This window comes from Sceloporus occidentalis, unplaced genomic scaffold (assembly GCF_023333645.1).
Source record: "Sceloporus occidentalis isolate IW3139 unplaced genomic scaffold, rSceOcc1.0.p SCAF_169, whole genome shotgun sequence".
NCBI classification, from domain to species: domain Eukaryota; kingdom Metazoa; phylum Chordata; class Lepidosauria; order Squamata; family Phrynosomatidae; genus Sceloporus; species Sceloporus occidentalis.
The window spans coordinates 619,422-641,040 of NW_028317149.1; the positions used below are offsets into that span (position 1 = coordinate 619,422).

Below are 21,619 nucleotides of genomic sequence, written 5' to 3' on the forward strand. Positions count from 1 at the left end.
GTGATGATATTAGTCATAGCTTAAGTGTTCCTAACCTTGATATGTTGAAACTTGACATTCCATGAGGGGGAAGCCTCAAATATCACTGGTACTGCTCCTCCTTCTGCTTCAGTGTGTACAAGTAGACAACACGTCGAAGAGAAAAAAAGAAAAAGTCCAGAACCACTAGTACCCATAATATGTAGCAACATTAACAAATGCAACATGACATTTGTTGATGATGGTGACTTCTACATTACAAAGATAAAACCATACCACTTACAGCATGAGGATGGAAGAATGCTTTAGAACATTTTATACCATATAATTGTTTGATAATTAACTGAAGATGAATTAATAAATGAATGTGACACTAACCACATCTAGGGCTATATTTTCTTTTGTATTCAAGATTTTTTGGGGGATTTGGTTGAACACGTAATGATCTGGACGGTTTCACAACAAAATGGGACTGTTGGGAGGTTTGATACCATGTTCTTGATTTCCTTTGAGCAGGATATGGATGTAGGCACTAATATGACAGACAACACACTTCATGTGTTTCTTATCTAAAATGCACTAGGCATTTTGAATTTGTGCATTTTGCCCTCTAACAGTGAAAGGTGTGGGCCTCTCATTGTGTACCGCGGGCAAAAGTTTTTGTTAGTGTATCTTGGTGCCAAAGGTTCCTCCTGGCGCAAAGGTGGAGTTTGCCTGTGTTTCTACTTGTGGTATACAGGAAGCTGTAGAAAACCTTTACAGTTTTTGCATATTGCCCCACAAGCACAAAATACAATTCTAAATATCAATACTGGTGTAAATAATATCCACATAATACTTGTAACCTTGTAAGAGGAGGTTCCATTGTGCTTGCCTGTAGCAAAGTGAGCTGCCACAAAGACATTATGCTACTTTATTCATATAATGCTTTTGCCTAACTGCAGCAGGTCATATAATATGTATGGCCCAAAAAAGCCATGTGCAGATAATGTCATTTTGAGGTTGAGTACAAACATGTACCGTGTTTCACACATATCCTTAACTTGATGGTGACCCACTTCCTGAGACAGTCTAAAGTAGGGGTGGAGAATGTCCAAATCATTTGGTCCGGCTCGCGTAGCAAAAGGGGCAGCAAGCGCGGTCACCCCAACTGTGACCGGGATCACTTCCACAGGGGCCCGCTGCTTACCTGTGCATCTTTTGTAACACCAAGCGGAGTCACGTTACGTCACATGCATTCCTGCTTCCCCTGGGCGGTAAAACAGAACTTGTTCTCACAAAGTGTGAGCAACACATAGAGAAGTAGCTGGACCCTGCGGAAGTCTGCAAGTAGCACAAAGAGATCTGCAGTTCAGGTAAGGGGGTGGAGGAGGGTGTAATTTAGTGAATGATTGAGGATCTGAATAAGGGAATATTTGTGAGGGAATGAATGAGTACATTAATATTTGTGAATGAGTGAATGAATATCTGAATGAGGGAATATTTGTGAGTGAGAATATGTGAATATCTGAAAAAAAATAACCTTCTGCCCAAATCTAGGTTGCATGGTTGGTGGTATACCATTTTTCTTTTGTGCAAATGAGTGAGGGCAGAATGCTTAATACAGCTATTACACAAATCTCATATTTATTATTTACTGTTTTATATAGCGCCATCATATTCCTCAGTGCTGTACAATGGGTAAACACGACATGACAATTGCTTACTGTGTAGTATAATGTCTCCCACAAGGCCATGATAAATCTATTTACATGACCAATACAAAAAAAATTGCTATATAAACTACAGTTCAAAAGTTAGGGGTCACTTTGGGTTCTCCTTGGTTTTGAAAGAAAAGCAAATTTTGTCCATTAAAATAACATCAAACGGATCAGAAATACAGTGTAGAAATTGTTAATGTAAATGACTATTGAAGCTGGAAACAGCTGATTTCAATGGAAATCTTCAGAGGCCCTTTATCAGCAACCATCACTCCTGAGTTCTAATGGTATGTTGTGTTCGCTAATCCAAGTTTAAGTTTAAAAGGCTAATTGATCATTAAAAAAACTATTTTGCAATTATGTTAGCACATCTACTAATATCCTTGTTTTCCATGAACACAGCTAAGTGACCTCAAACATTTGACTTTATATTATGTATGTGATACATTCAGGCTATGCCTCCACTTCAAGCCAACTGTATTTTGGACTCCATTTTGCATGGACTCTAAAGTACATTGGACTCTTATACAACTCATGAAAGTTTTTTGCTGCAGAAACATTTTTTGGACAAGCATCACAGGGTGAGAATTTTTTAAATGGATATTTACATAAAACAGCATATTTATACTCACTAGTTATCCTACTTACCTTTGCATGTGATTGTACTCCTGTTCACATGGGACACAAGTCTTCCTTCCAAAAGGAAAAGAAAGAGGTGCTGTCTGATGCATTCACTCATTAGGATGCATGTACCTATTTACACTATGTTTGTGTTTGCAGTGTTCATTATTTTTGGTTTGTGATATATTTCTGGAGATACGCTCTTATGGCAATGGAAATTTTAGCTTTGATTTTTACATGAGTACAGAAAAAAAAAATGCATCAAAAATCCTGAAAAGCCAACCTTATTTAACCATGGGGGTTCGTATGTTCAGATGGCCCCAACATTTGATCGGCTGTAAGTTTTGCAAGGAATACAGAGGACACATATTCTATTGCAGACATTTTAGAAAGACGATATGCTTTTCACTGAATCGTAACAACTGCTTTCATAAAAAAACATATCCAATGTTTCCCTTTATAGAAAGGACACTCCATCTCTGAGATCCAAATGTGTATGATCTGTAGGTTCAGTTAATTCTCTGATAATGTATGTACTGAATAAGCCAATCACATTAGATCCATGGCTATACCTATTTTCTAAACCATCCCTCACTTTCACAAACCATGAGACCAAACTAGTGTCCCATATTGCCTTTAGCAGCCAGGAGGGCAATAGCCCACAAATGGAAAACTCCTGATGTCCCCTCCAGCCCGATAATTAGGAGAAAAGAAATGGATAGACTGACTGCTCGGGACCCGTGGTTGGGACGAGGTAGCGGATTCAAGGGTGTTGGGGTGCACAGGTGGTCTTTAATTTTATCTTTTTTCATTTTATTGTCATCTGATAATATACATGTGGGCCTCGTGACAGAAGTGGTCCACTCGCCACCACAAAAGCCTTTCACATGTCTCCTATGCGGATCTGGTAGGAGACATGTGAGATTGGTTGTCCTGTACTTTCTATATGTCGGTATATTGCTGCGGCCTCAACAGCAGTTTTTCTCATATCGACACCTGTTTCAAAATGTTAACACATTACCATATTGTTTAATTATGCTCATTTTTATTTTATTGTTTTATACTGTGTTCAACATATTTTTATGTACATCTAGAACACCGTGACATTGTTCTTTCTTTTTCTCATATAACATCTAAAATAAAGAGTAAGAAAAATGAAATGTATAAATAAAATACACTATTCTTCTCAGAAATGCCTTATTTAGTTATATACATGTATATGAAAAAGTCAGTAACATAAAAGCCTTGGTAAAGCCCTGTCACCTAGCCTTACTTTTCACCACACCCCTATCAAGTATGAGCTATAATCTAAAAAAGAATAGACTATCCCAAAAAAGACATTTCAAGTATGAGTCCAAATTCCTGTTCAAATCCAAAGCTTGCAGGGCTTACTCTTTAGCAGCAAAGCCATCTTGTTTTGAATGCGGTCTAGGATTTTCAGATCACATGCAGGGAGAAATTCAAGGGATGACCAGTAGAAAACATTTGAAATTAAATCCACCATTTTTGGGCTCACTTCTGCCCCCAAGAAATCTAATGTTATTTGGCTTGAGCATCATGGTGCTTATAGATTTTTATCAGTACATTTTTATGTACTGTGGCACAGGCAAACATAGATATAAATGTAGATATAGAAGTTCCAGTGATAGGAGCTCCTTATTGCCTACATTGTACTTTTTTCTGCTGGCATAAAACAACCTGAAAACAACCCACATGCATGTAGGGGTCAACTGTAGGAGGACTTCTGGGACACGATGGCTCCAACCTCACTTTCGGAAGCATCCACCTCAAGAACAAAGGGTTGTTGGAGATTTGGGGGCTTAACACTTTTGTAACAACTTCTGGTGTCCATGACTTGGTATCACTCCCTTTTCTGGTTAGGGTTGTGAAGGGAGCGGCATTCTGTAGTTGTTCACAAAGCCAAGGAACCGATGTAAGGGTATCATTTCAATAGTTTGTGGGCAGTCTATGATGGCCTGGGGCTTGGCTGCATCCATTTCGAACCCTTCAGGGGTTATGATGTACCCTAGGAACGCCAATTTTTGTACCTTGAAAATGCATTTCTCCAATGGCCTGTCCAAGGTTTGAAGGCAGTCTTCCACTAGTGCCCTGACCATTTCCTGACGAGGTTGTAAGCCCCATGAAGATCGAGCGCTGAAGATCTTACTCCTTGCAACCTGTCCAACAAGGGGATGAGATAGGTGTTTCACCAAGTAATCTTGTTGAGTCCCCTATAATCTATACAGGGACATAGATCACCTTCCCTCTTCCTGACAGAGAAGAACCCCCTTCTGAGGTTCTCCTCAATATACACCAACATCGCCTGCATCTCAGGGATGGATAATGGGAAGATACGTCCAGTGGGTGGCATGGCCCTAGAGATTAAGTCTATGGGGATAGTTGTAGGGTCTGTGAGGTGGGAGTCTCCCTGACTCCTTGTCGATTACATCTGTGTACTGTCGGGCAGAACAACTGAAGGAAATGCTGCCAGTGCTACGGTAGCCACAATACAAGGGTCTGGCACAGTTAGGTCCTCAGGAGGTTATTTAAGATGGGATTGCAAGGCTGCAACCACGGAAAGCCTAGGATAATCAGAATTAATGAAGTACAGATCACATGAAACACCACCTGTTCCCCATGAAGGCCTACTGAGAGGATACGAGGCTTAGTGGCCGGCTACAATGGCCTCCTGTCAATGTCCTCCACAGGCAGGGCAGTCACCCTGGGTTGTGTAGGTAGGGGTACGAAATTCCCAGCTGTTCCGGAATCCAGGTCAGACGGACTGGAACAGTCATGCGGGTCAAAGTGAGGACAGGGGATAAATCCAATACACCTATAGCAGGCCCCCTGATCCTGCTTAGGTGTGGGAATTTCCTGGCTTGGCAGGACAGGATCTCACAATATTACCTGTCAGATCGCAATAGAGACATAGGCCCTGCTGTCATTCTTCTCAATCGATCCTGTTTCTTCAGGTGAGTGGTCCCAAGCTGCATTGGCTCCTAAGGAGGGGCCTGTGGAGTTGGATCAATGAACTGAGGAACTAACCGTAGTCAGAGCACATGGTAGCCACAAACCCAGCATAAGAACATAACAGGTCGAGTGTTTCTTTCCCAGAGACAGGAAGCCAAAGCCAATGGCTTGTCTGTGAGGAGGGAAATGACGTAACCCGGTTTAGCACGTACAGTACCAAACACTGTCAGTGTCAACTTGAAATGGATGTCACACTGATTCAGAGAACCTCGACCAAGCCATGGGGTCACTACTGTACCGAGGAGGCAGATGGATAGTTAGATAAGCCACAGGAAGTGGGACAGGTACTACTGGAGGTTGTGATGCCTGCTGCACTGGATTGGTGCGTTGGTCCATCAGATTGTTCATTTCCTTGATGCATACTTTGCACATCATCACCTACTATCCTACCGATGTGGGTCCCATGATAGCCATCTGATTTTGTCCCAATCAACGTATCAGAGGAGATGCTGGTGCAGGGTAGGACACTGTGCCCACACAGGAGAAAGCCCATCGGTCTCACAAGAGATCGTTACACTCCAACCGGTTCCCCCCGTGTTGAGCCTTTTGGGTTTGACCTGCCGTGGCTAATATAACGATCCTCCAAGACCAGGGACAAACTTTAAGGGTGCACACTCAGGATAGTCAGTCAGGCAAACTTTGGCTGGTGGGTAAATTGTGGTATTCTCAATACTGATGTTAAGTGTGACGTACTGGGATGCTATCCAGGATGCAATTTCAGAGAGACAATTTAGAAGAGAGGGTGAAAGGTCAGGAAAACAATGGTAAATTAAGTGTCTAAAGTAGCATGTAACATAACAAATTGACTAACAGAGACAACAGGTGAGGAGGGCCCCGCTCAAACGAGTTTACAGTCTAGAGGGATTTAGGGTGTGTTACACAATAGGTAAAAGTGTCATAGTAAGGGATGGACCAGCCACACTAGTAAATTAACTCCCTTGGTCAACTCCCAGACAGTGGCACTTGGTAAAAAATGGATGGAAAGTGGCACACAGATGGAATGTGGCCTGTACCCTCACTACAATAAAATAATCCTCACCCAAGCAGTCCCTTTATTTCAATCTCATTCCCGCTTATTCTCCAAATGTATTATAAACTTGCAAGAGCACACTGTACCAGTATGTCTTAATGTATGTTAATCTGGTTGTCAATTATTATTATTATTTTATTTTTTTTTGTAAATTCGTTTTTATTAAGTTTTCAAAAAAGAGAAACAGAAATATAAGGGAGTCCAGAAGTAGGACAAGACGGTACAAATAACAAAAAATTACCCGGCGCAGCGGGTCAAGAACCCTCCAAATTACAAAGCACAGAAGCACAGGGTAAGCTCCCCGCAAGGAGAGCCAACAGCACCCAAAACAGGACCTCCCAAGAAGGAGAAAGACAAGAGGAAAAGGAGAGAAAGAAGAGGAGGGAGAAGGAGAAAAGAAAAAAGAGAAGGAAAAGGGAAAATGAAAGCCGAGAAGAGAAAGGAAGACAGAGGACCAGGAAAAGGAGCATCAGAAGAAAAGAGGGAAAGGCCCGACAAGACGGGGAGTGGAAGAGGAACCAAAGGCAACAAACAAGAACAGGACGAACAGAAGTGACAAGGGACCAAAAACAATGACCCACACACAAACAATGACAAAAAAAAATAAAAATAAAAAATTAAAATAAATAAATACAAATAAAAGGGGGGGGGAGTGAAGAGGGGGGGAAGGGGGAGAAAGGGGCAGACACAGAAAAGAGCCTCACACAAAAGGGTAGGCACGAAAAAGAGCCTCACACTTGGAGCAAGGAACTCGAGGAAGCCTCCCCCAGAAAGGACAGCCAATGAAACCAAGTCTGGGAATAACTCACGGAACGATCCTCCGAATGCGTCGCCAATTCCTCAAGCGAACGGATTTTCTCAACCTGAGCAATCCATTCACCAACAGAGGGTGGTGTGACAGATTTCCAATGGAGAGGGATAAGCGACTTCGCCGCCGTAAGTAAATGGCGAACCAGAGATTTTTTATAGCTAGAGATAGGTTGAGAAGTATGGTGGAGCAAATATGGGCCAGGTAAGAATGGAGGTGGGTTATCTGTAAGGCGCGTGATGATCCCGTGCAGCTGTGACCAAAACGGGACGATAATGGGACAATCCCACCAGAGATGAAGCAGCGTACCAGGGGCCGTCCCGCACCTCCAGCACACATCCGACACATCCGGGAAAGCCTTATGAAGGAGAACTGGAGTCATATACCATTGAGTAAGCAATTTATATGAGGTTTCTTGAGCTTTGGTAGCACGCGAGCTTTTGTGCGTGAGAACAAAGATCTTGTCCCACTCAGCTTGAGTCCAAGAGGTGTTCAACTCTCGCTCCCAGAACCCCTGGAATCGCAAAGGTGCATTCCCTTGTTTCTGGATCAGCAACAGGTACAAAATGGAGATGCCGTGGGCAGGAAGGGCAGCGCTGCTACACAGGCGTTCAAAGTCAGTAAGATCTCTCGCGAGAGCATGTTTCCGACGAATGCTCCGCCAAAAACTGGAAAGCTGCAGGTAGTGGAAGCGATCCACAGCCGACGGGGTGCGGTCCCCGAGAATGGATGCCAGAGACTTGAGATGGGTTCCAGATAAAAAGTGAGATAGAGGAGTAGAGTCAGCAGAGGAAGACCCCAGGAAGGAGCCCCCCCCCTGTCCGGGAGGGAAATCCGGGTTGCGTCGAATGGGTGTCTTAGGAGACGGATAGGTAGTAAGATCTCGGGACCGGTGAAGGGAATGGATAGTCCAAAGCGTAGCAGCAATCAGAGGGTGAGCCCGAGCAACCGTTCTGGCATATTGTAGTGGCAGCCAGGGAAGACGGCACACTTGTTGGCCTACTAAACAGGTCTCAATGTCCACCCATAATTTATGCGGGGGTCGGTGCGACCACTCGAGGATTCGCAGCAAGTGACAGGCATGGTAGTACGTGCATGGACAAGGCAGACCAGCGCCTCCAGCCGACTTGGGGAGAATCAAAGTCGAGAACTTCGTCCTAGGGCGTCTGTTGGACCAGACAAACTGTAAAAACATGGATTTCAGTGAGGCGAAGAAGGCCAGTGGGAGCCGAATCGGAATGGTCTGAAAGAGGTAAAGTATCCTAGGCAGCACATTCATCTTCAACGCATTGATTCTACCAAACCAAGATATGTACTGTGGTGACCAGCGACGGAGATCCGCCCGTAATGTGGACAGAAGCGGGAGAAAGTTGGCAGAGTACAGGAGGGACAGATCCCTGGTGAGCCAAATGCCTAAATACTTGAGTCTATCGACACACCACTTGAAAGGAAAACTTGATTCCAGCTGTACGGCCTGCGACCGTGGTAAAGTCAAGTTCATAATCTCCGATTTGGAGGCGTTGATTTTAAAATTCGAAAGCTCGCCATAAATTTGAAATTCTCGAAGGATATTCGGGAGAGACACAGTCGGGTTAGAAATAATAAACAAAAGGTCATCAGCGTAGCCAAGCACTTTATGATGAGTGTTGCCAATTTCCAAACCCATAATATCCGGATGATGTCGGATAGCCTCCAAGAACGGTTCAAGCGCTAGTATGAAAAGCAGGGGAGACAGCGGACAACCCTGTCTGGTGCCGTTAGAGATGGGGAAGGACTCCGTCAGGACACCGTTGATCCTAAGCCTGGCAGAAGGGCGAGTGTACAGGGACCGCACCTAGTGACGCATATTAGGGCCGAAGTTCAGGTGATCTAGAACTGCAAACAGAAAGTTCCAGTCCAATCTGTCAAACGCCTTTTCAGCGTCGGTTGACAAAACGACAGCCTTCCTCCCCATAGTAGACGCAGCGTGAATGAGATTGAGAGCGCGGAAGGTGCTGTCCCTGGACTCCCTCCCCATCACAAAACCGGTCTGGTCCGGGTGAACCAACTGGGGGACAAGGGTTTTCAATCTGGTAGCCAGAATTTTGGAGAACAGCTTGAGGTCCGTATTAAGCAAGGAGATCGGCCGGAAACTGCTACACAGCTCCGGATCTTTTCCTTCTTTGGGAATCATGGAAATGGTGGCCATCAAAGAGTCAGCAGGAAAATCGTGACGATCAACCAAGGCATTTAACGAGGACACCAGGTGAGGGCCAAGGATGTCGAAGAATTTCTTGTAATAGAGTAATAGAAAGCCATCAGGACCCGGACACCTGCCAGCTCTAGACGACTTGAGCGCCATTTCTAGCTCGAGTAGAGAAATAGGGGCCTCCAAACTTTCCGCAACCTGAGGAGTAGGTTTCCTGGATAAGTGCTTAGCAAGATACTCCGAGATCAACTCCGACCTCCGGGATTGGGGACCACCGCTACCCTCCGAAGAGAGATTATACAGCTGAGAGTAATACGTAACAAATGCATCCTTCATGGTATGAGGCAGTCTATGGAGGACGCCCGTCTGAGATCGAATGTGAGGGATGTAACACAACTTACGCCGCTGGCGGAGAGCCCTAGCTAGATATTTTCCAGGCTTGTCCCCGTGTTCGTAATATAACGCCTTCAACTTGAGAAAGGACTGACGGGCCCGAGAAACGAGGATAGATGACAACTCCCTCCTATACTCAAGCAATTGCTGAAGATCTGCAGCAGCGGCAAGGTCTTTGTGACGGCGCTCCAGCTCCGCGATTTTGGTGTACAGCGCGCTTATCTTCGCTGAGTTGGCCTTTTTCCGCCGAGTTCCGAGAGCAATAAAACGGCCGCGGATCACGCATTTGTGGGCTTCCCACACCGTCAAGGGTGAAATGTCCGGGGACAAATTGTCATTGAAATAGTTAGAGAGTTCAGATCGAAAGTCAGACACCACAGAGGCATCTGCCAGCAGAGATTCGTTGAGACGCCATGAAGCAATGGACGGTCGGGTCAAATTCGACGAGAGGGATAGGACGAGAGGAGCATGATCCGACCACGTGAGAGAGCCATATCGGGCAGCAACCAGGCGGGTGAGGTGATAGTGAGGGATGAACAAATAGTCTATGCGAGTATATACACCCATAGGCGAAGAATAAAAGCTAAAGTCCTTGTCACATGGGTGTAACGCCCTCCAACAATCGACCAACTGAAAGTCCCGGAGAAGCAATTTGATCTTGTGAAGAACATGTGAGGAGGTGCTGGAACGGCCCACCGACGTGTCCAATCTGGGATCAAGCGCCACATTAAAATCGCCCCCAAGGATTAAGGTACCCTCCTGGAAGGGGCGCAACAAACGTAACATTCTCGAAAGGGCCCTGTGCTGTTGTCGATTGGGTAAGTAAACATTGGCAAACGTGTAAAGAGCACCTGCTATAGTACCCTTAACAAAAATGTATCTACCTTCTGGGTCAGATAAGTGCGCCGTCTCCTTGAACGGAGTATGCTTATCAAATAGGATAGCGGTACCCTTGGACTTCCCGGCAGGGTTGTTACTAAAGTAGCCGCGAGGGTAAGCAGCATTGAGTAAGTTAGGGTGCGCAGCAGCAGGAAAGTGAGTTTCCTGCAGAAAGGCCACAGAGGCCTTGTGAAACTTTAAATCACGTATGAGACATGACCGCTTTTCAGGGACATTCAGCCCTTTCACATTATAGGACAAAACAATGAGGTGTTTAGGAGAAAGTGAATGAGGAACGACAGGGGACAACATAGTACGAGGAAGGAACTAAAAAAAGGGAGGGGGAAGAAAGAGAGAGAGAGAAAAAAAAAAAAAAGAAAAGAAATAAAAATAAAAACAAAACACAAGCACACACACACCACACAAAGAACACAGAAAAACAAGTGGCACCACCGCCTTTGGGACGAGTATTAGGCGGGAGACCAAGAACCTCAACAAAAGAGGAACCCGAAAGGCCGCCAATAACCAAAAACGTCCACGGCAGGGGGTAAGTAGCAGCCGTCAAGAGAGAAGACAACCAAGTAGGAGATATCAGAAGCAAGAGAAGAGACGGTATGTAGAAGAAGAAAAAGGAAAAAACATCAGAGAGGAGACCGTCCCCCACCGATCATGAAAAACAGGCAAATAGAAACAGAAACCCATGCAGCCAAGAAATACAAATGGCAATGACGGGCGTTAGAGAACAGGAAACCAAGAACCTAGAAGAACATCAGACCCCCAAACCCACCGCGGCACCCCGAGCGGACAAAGGAGAGGCCTGCGTCACCGCACATTACGAACACATCTTTATGCATAAATCAACCATAAATGTATACAGCACACATCTAATAATAATAATAAATAAAAGAATAAATAATAAAATAAAAATAAAATTAAATTAAATAAAAGTCCTTGCGAACAAATGTAGTGTCACCATAACATGAATGTGCACTGGCAAAAAAAAAAAAAAAAAAAAGTGTGTTCTGACCTTGTGCGTATGCCTTACTGACGACCAACGTGCAGATATCTAGATTAACTTATCTGCTGTCTGTAAACCCAGATACCACAGAGGGGTTATAGTGATGACACTGGGGAGAGATGACCCGGTACCCAAAAGGTTAGAGAACCAGATCGGTGATAAGTATGAGTTTTGCAGACATACGGTAGCTGCTGGATACAAGGGTTGCAACATCAGACATTTCCCCATGGTATGTATCAGGCCAGCACTGGCCATCTGGCACACGCCGACAGCACCCCGTACTCACCCGGGCTACAATGTGTGGCCACTGAATGAAGTAAGTGAGCAGAAAACCATAAAAAAAAAACAAAAACAAAAAAAACAAAACATTTTGCATATCAAGCCGACAGCAAAAGCTACAGTCTGGTAGCCGCTGGCCTTACAGTCCTTGCGAACGAATGTACTGTGAGCGGCGGCTTCAGGATCCCCTGAAGCACAGCAACAGGCTTAGGCAACGAGGCACAGGAACATAAAACAGGCCCGCAGATATCTGAGCATGGGGTAGCCGCTGCAGGAAAAGGAGTCATAGGTGCAGGAACTATTCCTCACTTTCATGAACCCTGCCAGGATTCTCTCCGCCACCAGGCCGCATCCGTCCAGGGACGACCCGAGCAGGGTGGGGGCGCCCCGATGGGACCCGACCCCGGCTCCCTCGACGTGAGGGCCCATTCGCGGGAACGTGCTCGAGGTAAGGATCCGTCAGGTTCCAATCAGGGACAGCAATCTCGGGAAGATTCAGCGCCCCCAGGAAGGCCGGCAGCTCATGGTAGAACCGCAAGATCTCAAGGGAACCACCAACTTGCACCCGGAGACAAAAGGGAAACCCCCAACTATAGCGCAAACCACGGCGTTGCAGTTCGGCTGTGAGAGGGCGCAGACATCTACGGGTATGCAGGGTGATATCAGATAGGTCTTGGTAAAAGGATATCTCCTGACCTTCAAAGGACCAGGAACCAGCTTCCCTGGCTCTCCGCATAATATCCTCCTTGAGCCGAAAGTTCACCACACGGCATAGGAGATCCCTCGGGGGCGCAGGGGCAGGACGTCTAGGCCGCAGGGCCCTGTGGGCGCGATCCATCTCGACAAGGGCGTCCTCCGGTCGGCCGAGCAGCGAGTTAAAGATGCGGGTGAGTAAAGCAAAGACATCTTCCGAGTCGGCAGAGGTGGACTCCGGAACTCCCCGAACCCTCACATTATGCCGCCGTCCACGGTTGTCGACATCCTCCAAACGACGACGGAGCTCCGCCAGAGATCTCGTGTGTTGAGCGGTAAGTGAAGACACGTGCGAAAGCGTCTGGGCCTGCTGAGTGAAGTTACGCTCTTGCGTTGAGACACGTTTCTCTAGGCCCGACAGGTCGGATCGCAGAGTAGCAATTTCATCCCGCACGGTCTGCTTCAGCTCCGTAATCAGAGTGCTGAAATCCGCTTTCCATGGAGCAGAGGAAAACAGGCGAAGAACCGCGTCCTGGTCCAGTCGGTCGTCCGACGGCCCCGGCAGATGAGAGTCCACACAGGTCACATCACCGGAGCCCTCAGAGCTCGAGGGCGAGGAAGCACCAGAGGCCTCAGGCCCCAGCGAGGCCAACTCCCGAGGGGTCTGGAAGTATTCCCTCAGCGACGAGGAAGCCCGTTTCCCAGAGGTAGTCGGGGTCTTGGGGTCGCGTTCACCGCGTTTGTTCTTGCCCATGATGGATCGGGTATTCCGCAAGCACAAAATATAACGGGAGGGAGACAGAGCTCTCACTTCAAGCTGCCATCTTCCAGAGCGGCCGGCCACGCCCCCCCGGTTGTCAATTATTATTGTCATTGTTAAATATGTTCACTCTCTCATATTGTACTGTGCTACAGAATCTGATGGGTATGTAGTATGTAGGAAAGGTTTCTTTCACCCCTTTAGTCCCCTATAGATGTACTGGTACATCCATAAAACGCATCTCAAGAAACACATATGGACGTACAGGTACATTCTACACGGGAGATCAGGCTGTTGTTTGACAGCTCGGACTCTCCCGTCAACAGAAGCCAGCATTGCTGGTTTTCTGCTGCCTGATCTCCTGTAACAGCTTCTGTGCGAGCGCCGGAAAACTATTACAGTTTTAAATGCCCGATCGCATGATCAGGCATTCCCTTCCAGGTTGCGTCACTGCTGACATCACCCGGAAGGTCATCGGAGTACAGGATATCCACTGCAGGGTCTGTCTACCCCCTGCTGGGATATCCGATCACAGACACTGTGGGGACTTGCATAGAGATCACAGTGTGATCGCTGCAGGGGGATCGGAGGGAGGTTTCTTGGATTAATGTGTATATCCTTAAAATATATTTTTAGAAGAAAAAATGTACACCAAGTTCTTGTCTACTTCTACACAATTTAGCTTAATATTTCCTATGATAAACTAAGCACGACTAGTATGAAAAGCATATCTCTGAGAAGGAAGTGAAATTAAAGACATAAAATGTTTTGAGATAACCTCTGGTTGACTTGAAACATTACATTCATGTAGTTGTTAATGGTAACTGTGTATTATCTCTGGCTGATATATTATTTCACAGTGCCATCTACTGATATTGGGGCATAAATGCACCTTGCAGTAATGCGCCTTTACAAGATTCCTTACATGGCTTATTCAAGTATGGTCATTTTTTTGGTCTATTAAGACTAAGATGTCAAATGTTCAGACAAGTTAAAAGTTACTTGACTGAACAGACTCTACTTAATTTGCATGCCCTTCCCATCTTGTCTTTTTATGATGGTTTGCTTTACATCATGTATTTTATATTTTGTGTGAGAGTATGATTTCAATTCTTTGCAATTCTGGTTGTCGTGGTAACCCTTGTTTTCTTATTTTTAGTTTGCTTACAATTAAGTATTTCACTTTCTCCAGAAGAAGGAATTCTAGAACAGGATGTTTATGGATATTGACCTGTTATCTTTTTAAAAACATTGCTGGACGTCTTAAATTTGCAAAAGAGGACCTGGATGTTCCATTACTGACATAATATTCTGTGGACAGATTAAACCAAACTGGAGTTGTTTGGAAGGAAAAAAACCTGTGTGCAGAAAACATCAATGTCAAAACCTCAGCTTTGCTGCCTCAGACCCTACACAGCTTGTATCACCGACGGAAAATGAATTCCCAAGTTCATCACAACATTCTTCAGAAGAATTTAAGGCCACATGTCTGCCAATTGAACCTCAACAAGAATTAGGCGATGGAATAGGACAATGACCCAAAGAACAGGACTAAATCAATTACAGAACGGTTTCAACAGAAGATAAATACACCTTCTGGAGGGTCTCGGTTGTTTCATTTCTAATGTGTGGAGCCAAGATTATGAATATTGTGTCGGTGTCCAAATATTTCCAGACCTAACTGTATATGTGTGTGTCCTGACAGTCTATCCATTGCTATTTTTGCTTTGAGGAAAATATTTAGTATTGTTTTCAATTTTTTTTTTAAATTATAGGTTTCTATCCATCGTTTCCTGAGTCTATGTCTGTGCCTATCCCTGTATTAAACCTTAGGTTGGACGCTAATTTTTAAGTAAAAATCAGACTCAACTTCAATCATCATTTCCTGGAAACTAAACTGATGTAAACATGAAGATTATATATATTGGTAATATTAGAGTGAAATTAGCCATACCACCCAACAGTTAGAATGGCCAAAGAGGGTTAAAGGAGTAGATCTTAAAAATTTAACTTTGTAGCCCACTAGTAAAAAATTTTGTTACAATATAAAGGATTTTAGAAGACAATGTACTTTTTTTTGTTTTTTACACTATTTCATTAATAAACATGTTTCTCCTCCTTTACACATATTATAGCGTTTCTTGAGCTGTGGAACTGTTATACACTCAACAAACAATCTGATCTTCTAGAATAGAGGGACCTCGGGGGAGGAAAAAGGTAGAAGGGGAGGACACCTGAGAGATACATGTCACTGATATAAAAGGATGCATTTATCAAAAGATAAATTTACCAAAGCTTTTAAAGTGACACTTCAAGCTTCCCAGGCCGGATCCTCGAGAAAGAATGCATAGTTAACCCCTTAACGTCCGTTAAGTTAAAATGGTATTATTCCAAAAAGTCTGCAATGATGAGCTAATGAACCTTCTTTTTGGACTAGCAATTTGATTTTATGTCATTTAAATTTGGTGTTACTGTGAAATAGACATCAAATGTTTAAGTTATTTATTGTAAAAACACATTTAACACATCTATTAAAACTAAAGCATATACAGTCATTAGCTGAACAGCAACAGGAACACCTTTGTCACCAACTTTCTGTGTGACACAGATCCAGACGGGTATTGACAATGCCGGCAACTGTACTATTGTTCTTGTCTCATGTACAATGATCTATGATCACTTTCTTCGCTTAAACGGTAATGATGTAATGCCTCGATCCTCCCCGGGGCGCCAACATCCGCCATACATTGTATGGCGGTGGACACCCGTTTTAAAAGAGTGTTGCTGAAATGCCTCGAACACAAGGTTCACAAAGTTCAGGAAAAGTTCGCAAGAGGGTCTCCAGACCATCTAGAGAACTCTGGCTCCACTTGCAGGTTGAATACATGCACTTCCTAAATGTAGCGTTTTACCTCCCAAACAACCCGACAAACCCATGCATGAGTGGTATCACTGTACTCGGGAGATGTTGCTGAACACATATTGGGGGGGTGTTTGACAGTGACATATACCTGGAGCTATAAATTTATACCTGAAGTACAATTTGTGTGGAAAAAAATAAAAAAAAAAATTACTACCACAAACTTTGTCAAAGGCTGATGTAGAATCTCATGCATAGGAAGGGTTAAAATACCAGCATTTGAAATACCTTGGGGTGTCTAGTTTTAAAAAATATATGGTTCGAGGGGGTAAATTGCATTGGCTGGCTTCAAAGATACTCCAAATAGCACATGGGGCAGAATGACCAGCTTTTGGAAAAAAATGGTTTTGAAATAGCAAACCACTACTTGTACTTACTGCCCAATAACTTGCAGAAAAAAGCAAAAAAACATAAAAACATTGGGTATTTCTAAATTCAGGACAAATAGCAGACTCTACTTAGCAGGTTTTTTCATTAGCTTTTTTGGATGAGTAAAAGTTTTCAGGTAAAAGTCAGAACTTTTTTTTTTTCAATTTTTCATCATATTTTATTTTATTTTTTTTATGGCAGATTAGATGTGTGGGTACCCTAAATGGGTGAGGAGAAAATTACATCTAAACACGAGCACCGCAAAGGTGTGAAAACAGCCTCGGCCCCAAAGGGTACAAAAGGTAAAAACCAACCTGGTCCTTAAGGGGTTACACATGTTGCACCCTTACCCCTGAAAAAAATGAATAAACCTTAATCAGAAGCCACAGAACACCACCACCCAGTCCGAATTGTCATTCCACTGACTGAAATCTTCTGTGGCGTGAAAATGCTTCTATTACAAGCAATGGGAGCACTTTCTGCATATAGGTAGGGACTGGTGGTACTGACTGGCAGTTATTTATATATTTATGGCAGGAAATTTAAAGGGACCACTCAGCTGTCATACTGTATATAATGGCTGCAGTGTCTCTTTATTAGGTTAATACTCGAAAAACGGCAGGTACCTTACCAGAACCAGACTCCTCTTTGTGTAATACCAAAGCGCCAAATTAGGACCCCCCCACGTCATTGTTTGTGAACTCCAGAATTATTAGTCATATACGTTTTTGACTGGCCTTCTTAGAAAACATAAACAATGACACCACCCTTACTACAATCTTTATATTCAATTCAAATCTTAACAGCTCCGGATTGAGCAACGTGGCCCATTTTCGCACCCAACCTGCTTCGCATGTTCTCCATCATCCAGTGTCCGTTGTTATATCTGCCTTCATGACGTCACGACATTCCCCAGGCTCTGAGAAGTCGGCGAATGCTAGACACGCCGCCTGTTCGAGAAGCTCCGCCCAATCGCTGACAGTCACGTGGTTCTGGGGGCGTGGCGCACAGTCAGCTGAGTGGCGGCCATTTTGTGCGTCCGTGTCCGGTGACAGCAGCATCCGGCGGGGTTCGGCCCGTTAATCGGACATGGCTCTCCGCATTGTGAAGGGTAGCATTGATCGCATGTTCGATAAGAACCTGCAGGACTTGGTGCGGGGGATCAGAAATCACAAGGAGGATGAAGTGAGTAAAGGGAGAGTGGGTAGGGAATGATGGGCTTCGGGGGGGAAATGGGCAGATCTGAGTGCAGTTTTGGGTTGATAGATCTGACAGGTGGGGTATGAGGGTGTGCAGCTACCAGGTAGTGCTGGGAGAGGACGGAGCGGCAGTCTGCACACCGCATCTGTCGGTAGGGGACGTAAGGTGGAGGCGAGAAGGCATCAGATTAGATAGAAAGGCTGGTAGAGTGTGGGGATGTTTTACGTGCAGAACGAATTGTTTCTGGGGAGTATTAATACTGCGCTCGGTCCTAAACGTGTTACATACAGAAGGGTGGCTTGTAAGATGTGGCTGCTGTCTCTGTGTAAGATAGGGCTATAGGGTCTTGTGTGTTTCTGGTCTTAATGCAAGACACCCTATTGGGAGAAGTGAATGACGATCTGCAGGCAGGCCGTACGTACACACACACACACACACACCCACCCAGAGAATATATTAATTCTGATAATGCACATTGATATGGGGCCATTAACACCCAGTTCCTTTTACTTGATGCCACTAATTTGCAGAGAAGGCTACGTATGGCAAGCAATTAGTGCCTGTAGATGGCTACAGTAAGTTGGCAGTCAGTATGTAGGCAGTGCCTGGCTATTCACTCCATACGGAATATTCTGCTGAGTGTATATTTGATTCTGTTTATTATTTGTCCAAAATTGGGCCTTTTGTACTTTTTTCCGGTTGAAATCCAAACCAATGTTTTTATTTTGCAGTACTCAAACGAGTTGTACAACACCCGTAATTCCATTGGCATATCGCCAGTTACTACAATATCAATGTTTACCCTCCGCTTTCATTACATCTTCTTTGCTAGTACTGGACATATTATTATATTCCGTATCCGCATGACCCATGTGTCATATAGTTCACGTTCCGATCTCCTGTCTGATTTATGTTTCCAAACTAATATAGTGCAAATCATATGCCCAATAATCTTTCTTTCTACCTTTCTTCTAGTATAATCCGTTCTGTGCTCTTCATTACACCTGCCGTCATCATGCAATAATCCAAAATCTTGCTTTTTTTAATTCGTTAGCCTGTAATTCTCTTAGAATATATATATATATATATATAATGTGTGAAATGTTCCCACACATAATCAGCCTTTGTTTCTACTGCTAGGTAGCTCATAAACACACCTGCCACCTAGACAATGTTTAAGCATCGCTAATCCAATTTATTAGAAATAATAATGGCCTGTGGATATTATGTCGCTGTTAATGTAATTGCTGGAGACATATCATTTAAAATACTACAGCAGCGGGGTTCAGTTTCATTTAGTGGAAAAACCTGCGTAATTAAATGTATCCCGGTCCTGATCTTGCCTCCCTTTTTCCTTACTTCTATTCTAATGCTATCAGAGCCAGCATCAGGCTTTCCAAAAACCCCCATGGATCAGAAAGTAACAAACATGAAGACAAAGGTTTCATTCCTAAAACGTTTCCTTTCTTTGTCTTTTTTTTTTATTTTTTTTTAATTTGTTTTGAAAAAAAAAATTATATATATATATATATTTTAAAACGTATATTTTTAGTCTGATACTAGTAGTAAAAGAATGAGCGATTATCGTAAGTTTTGATATTTAGGCCTTAAAAAACTTACAAAAATCCACTTTTGAGAGCTGCGATTATTGAAACTACTTACTACAAATCATTTACTGTGATTTTCTGAAATTAGGTATTTTATTTTTTTTTATATTTATTTTTTTTTTAGTTTAATATATTTTGTTAGCAAATGGCACCTTTCATAAAAATACACACAATATTTTGTATCGTTTGTCTGCGGTCTACAGTTGGATACACCTCTTTAACAGTGTCCGGTTTCTAGTAGCAGCAGTCATTAGACGGATTCCTTTGTAATCGTGCGCCATTTAAATGGCCCAGCCATGCAATAGTCTACCTATAGTGACAGCGGAAATTGTCTCCTTATAGAGTGATGGCTGACGTGGCTAAACCAACACAGTTGAAGAATGTATGTATTGTTTGAACAGCATTTCTACAATTTCAGGTTTTTATGGTATTGTCCGCTTTCTGACAGATTTAGACAGGTTCTCCGCTCCAAGAGTACTCTTGCTTTGTATGTCCTGGAAGCTCATTGACCATTTCTTGGTGTACTTCTTCACAGAAAAACCCACCTTCCCAATCAACTCTTGTGTGCTGACAGTATGTGACTTGACAATACCAGAGTCAAGTGGTCCGCTAATGTAACTTCTGGCCCTTTTTTCTGATGTTTAATAAAAAGTAGTTTATTGCTGTATATTTCTAAAATTAGGTGTTAGTGTGTGTGTCTGTGTGTATGTGACTAATTCCCAAACCCATATGTTCTTATAATAATTTGAATTATTATCCTTAAGATAGAAATAAAACCACCGGTAACTCTAAGAAGCATTTTAGAATAATGTTTATCCCCATGGACGGTGTGCTATTCAGAGTGACAGGGTCCACTATGCCCATACGAAAGTACTTACGGAGTCATATAAATGAATTTTATGTTTATTATGCTAATGGATATAGTCAGCTTTACAAATACAACAGTATAATACACCAAGTGAAAGGAAAATTGTGTGTGTTTCATAGAATAAGTTCAAATGGTGTTCATACAATAGGAGCGAGTTCACGCTCTTTGAAATATGACTTTTTCCTTTTAAACGGTCAGCGATGCGTATTTGTCGAAACACCCGTAATTATACATTTTTTTTTTCTTCTGTATTCCAATTTCATATTTTCTTCTAGTTCCCGTGCATCTGTCTTTACACTAAATGATTCCAATTCTCAGTGTCGCCAATCTATATAGCTCTGTATAGCCTAATAAATTTATATTTAAAAATATATTTATATATTTTTTTTTTCTACAAATATGGTTGTCTAGCACCACTGTTATTTTTCTACCCCATTGAAACTATATAATCTTTAGTTTTTTCCCTTCGGTAGTAGTGTTGCTGCACTAATGAGAACTCAGGGATAGAATTATGTTTTGGCTGGGTTTAATTAGACTAATTGAATTATTTTAATGGTCAGAACAGAGACGTTCAGCATACATAGCCCGGTTAACCCCTGGGTTACAATGTCCCTGCCGTGGGCGTTTAACGATCAGTTCCTTAAGGTGAACCATCAGCCGTCGGTTTCAAATTGTAGAAAGCTGTGTGTTCTGTTGACTTTTTCGCTGTATGTTGATGGCAGCGATGAGTGCATTCGTTGTGAGATGCCATTTACTGCTTTCTGTGATCTTTATTTTTTTTTATTTTGTTTAGTCCTTGGATTGTTGATAACAGTAATACATAATTGCTTTGCTGGCTACGACTCTAGTTACTAGGTTTCTTCAGTGGTCACTCTTCCGTGCCTGTGGTCTCGAGTTTGAACCATGAAAAGTTTTCCAGAGATTTTTGGCCTCTCATTAAAAAGAAAAAAAAACCCTATCATTTGATTCCTAATTATGGGGATTTGTGTTGAAAGAACACCATTTGGAAGAACCTAAAAGACTATCAAAGCCACATTTTCCATATTGTTATATTTAAGGCAGGTGAATGTAAGTTTCGATCATATCTCCCCTCTCCTTTCTCTCTAAGGTGAAACCCCACCATCAAATTTCTTTTAATATAATATAAATATATATATATATTTATTTTTTTATGTCCAGGTCTCATGTATTGATCAAAACATTAAACATTTTGCAAATATATATTGGTTTAAACGATCTATTTAATAAGCTGATAAACTAATACATTAAATTATTGG

The 21,619-nt window shown here is 43.1% G+C and overlaps 1 protein-coding gene across 1 annotated transcript in view; it reads left to right on the forward strand.

Annotated features, from left to right (window-relative positions):
* The first annotated feature begins 17,756 nt into the window (after window positions 1-17,756).
* LOC149279362 (AP-3 complex subunit delta-1-like) overlaps window positions 17,757-21,619 on the forward strand; it is a 29,179-nt gene continuing 25,316 nt past the window's right edge. The window contains exon 1 of the mRNA XM_089501265.1: window positions 17,757-17,852. Within this exon, the coding sequence (XP_089357391.1) occupies window positions 17,757-17,852 (96 nt within the window). The remainder of the gene's footprint in view (window positions 17,853-21,619) is intronic.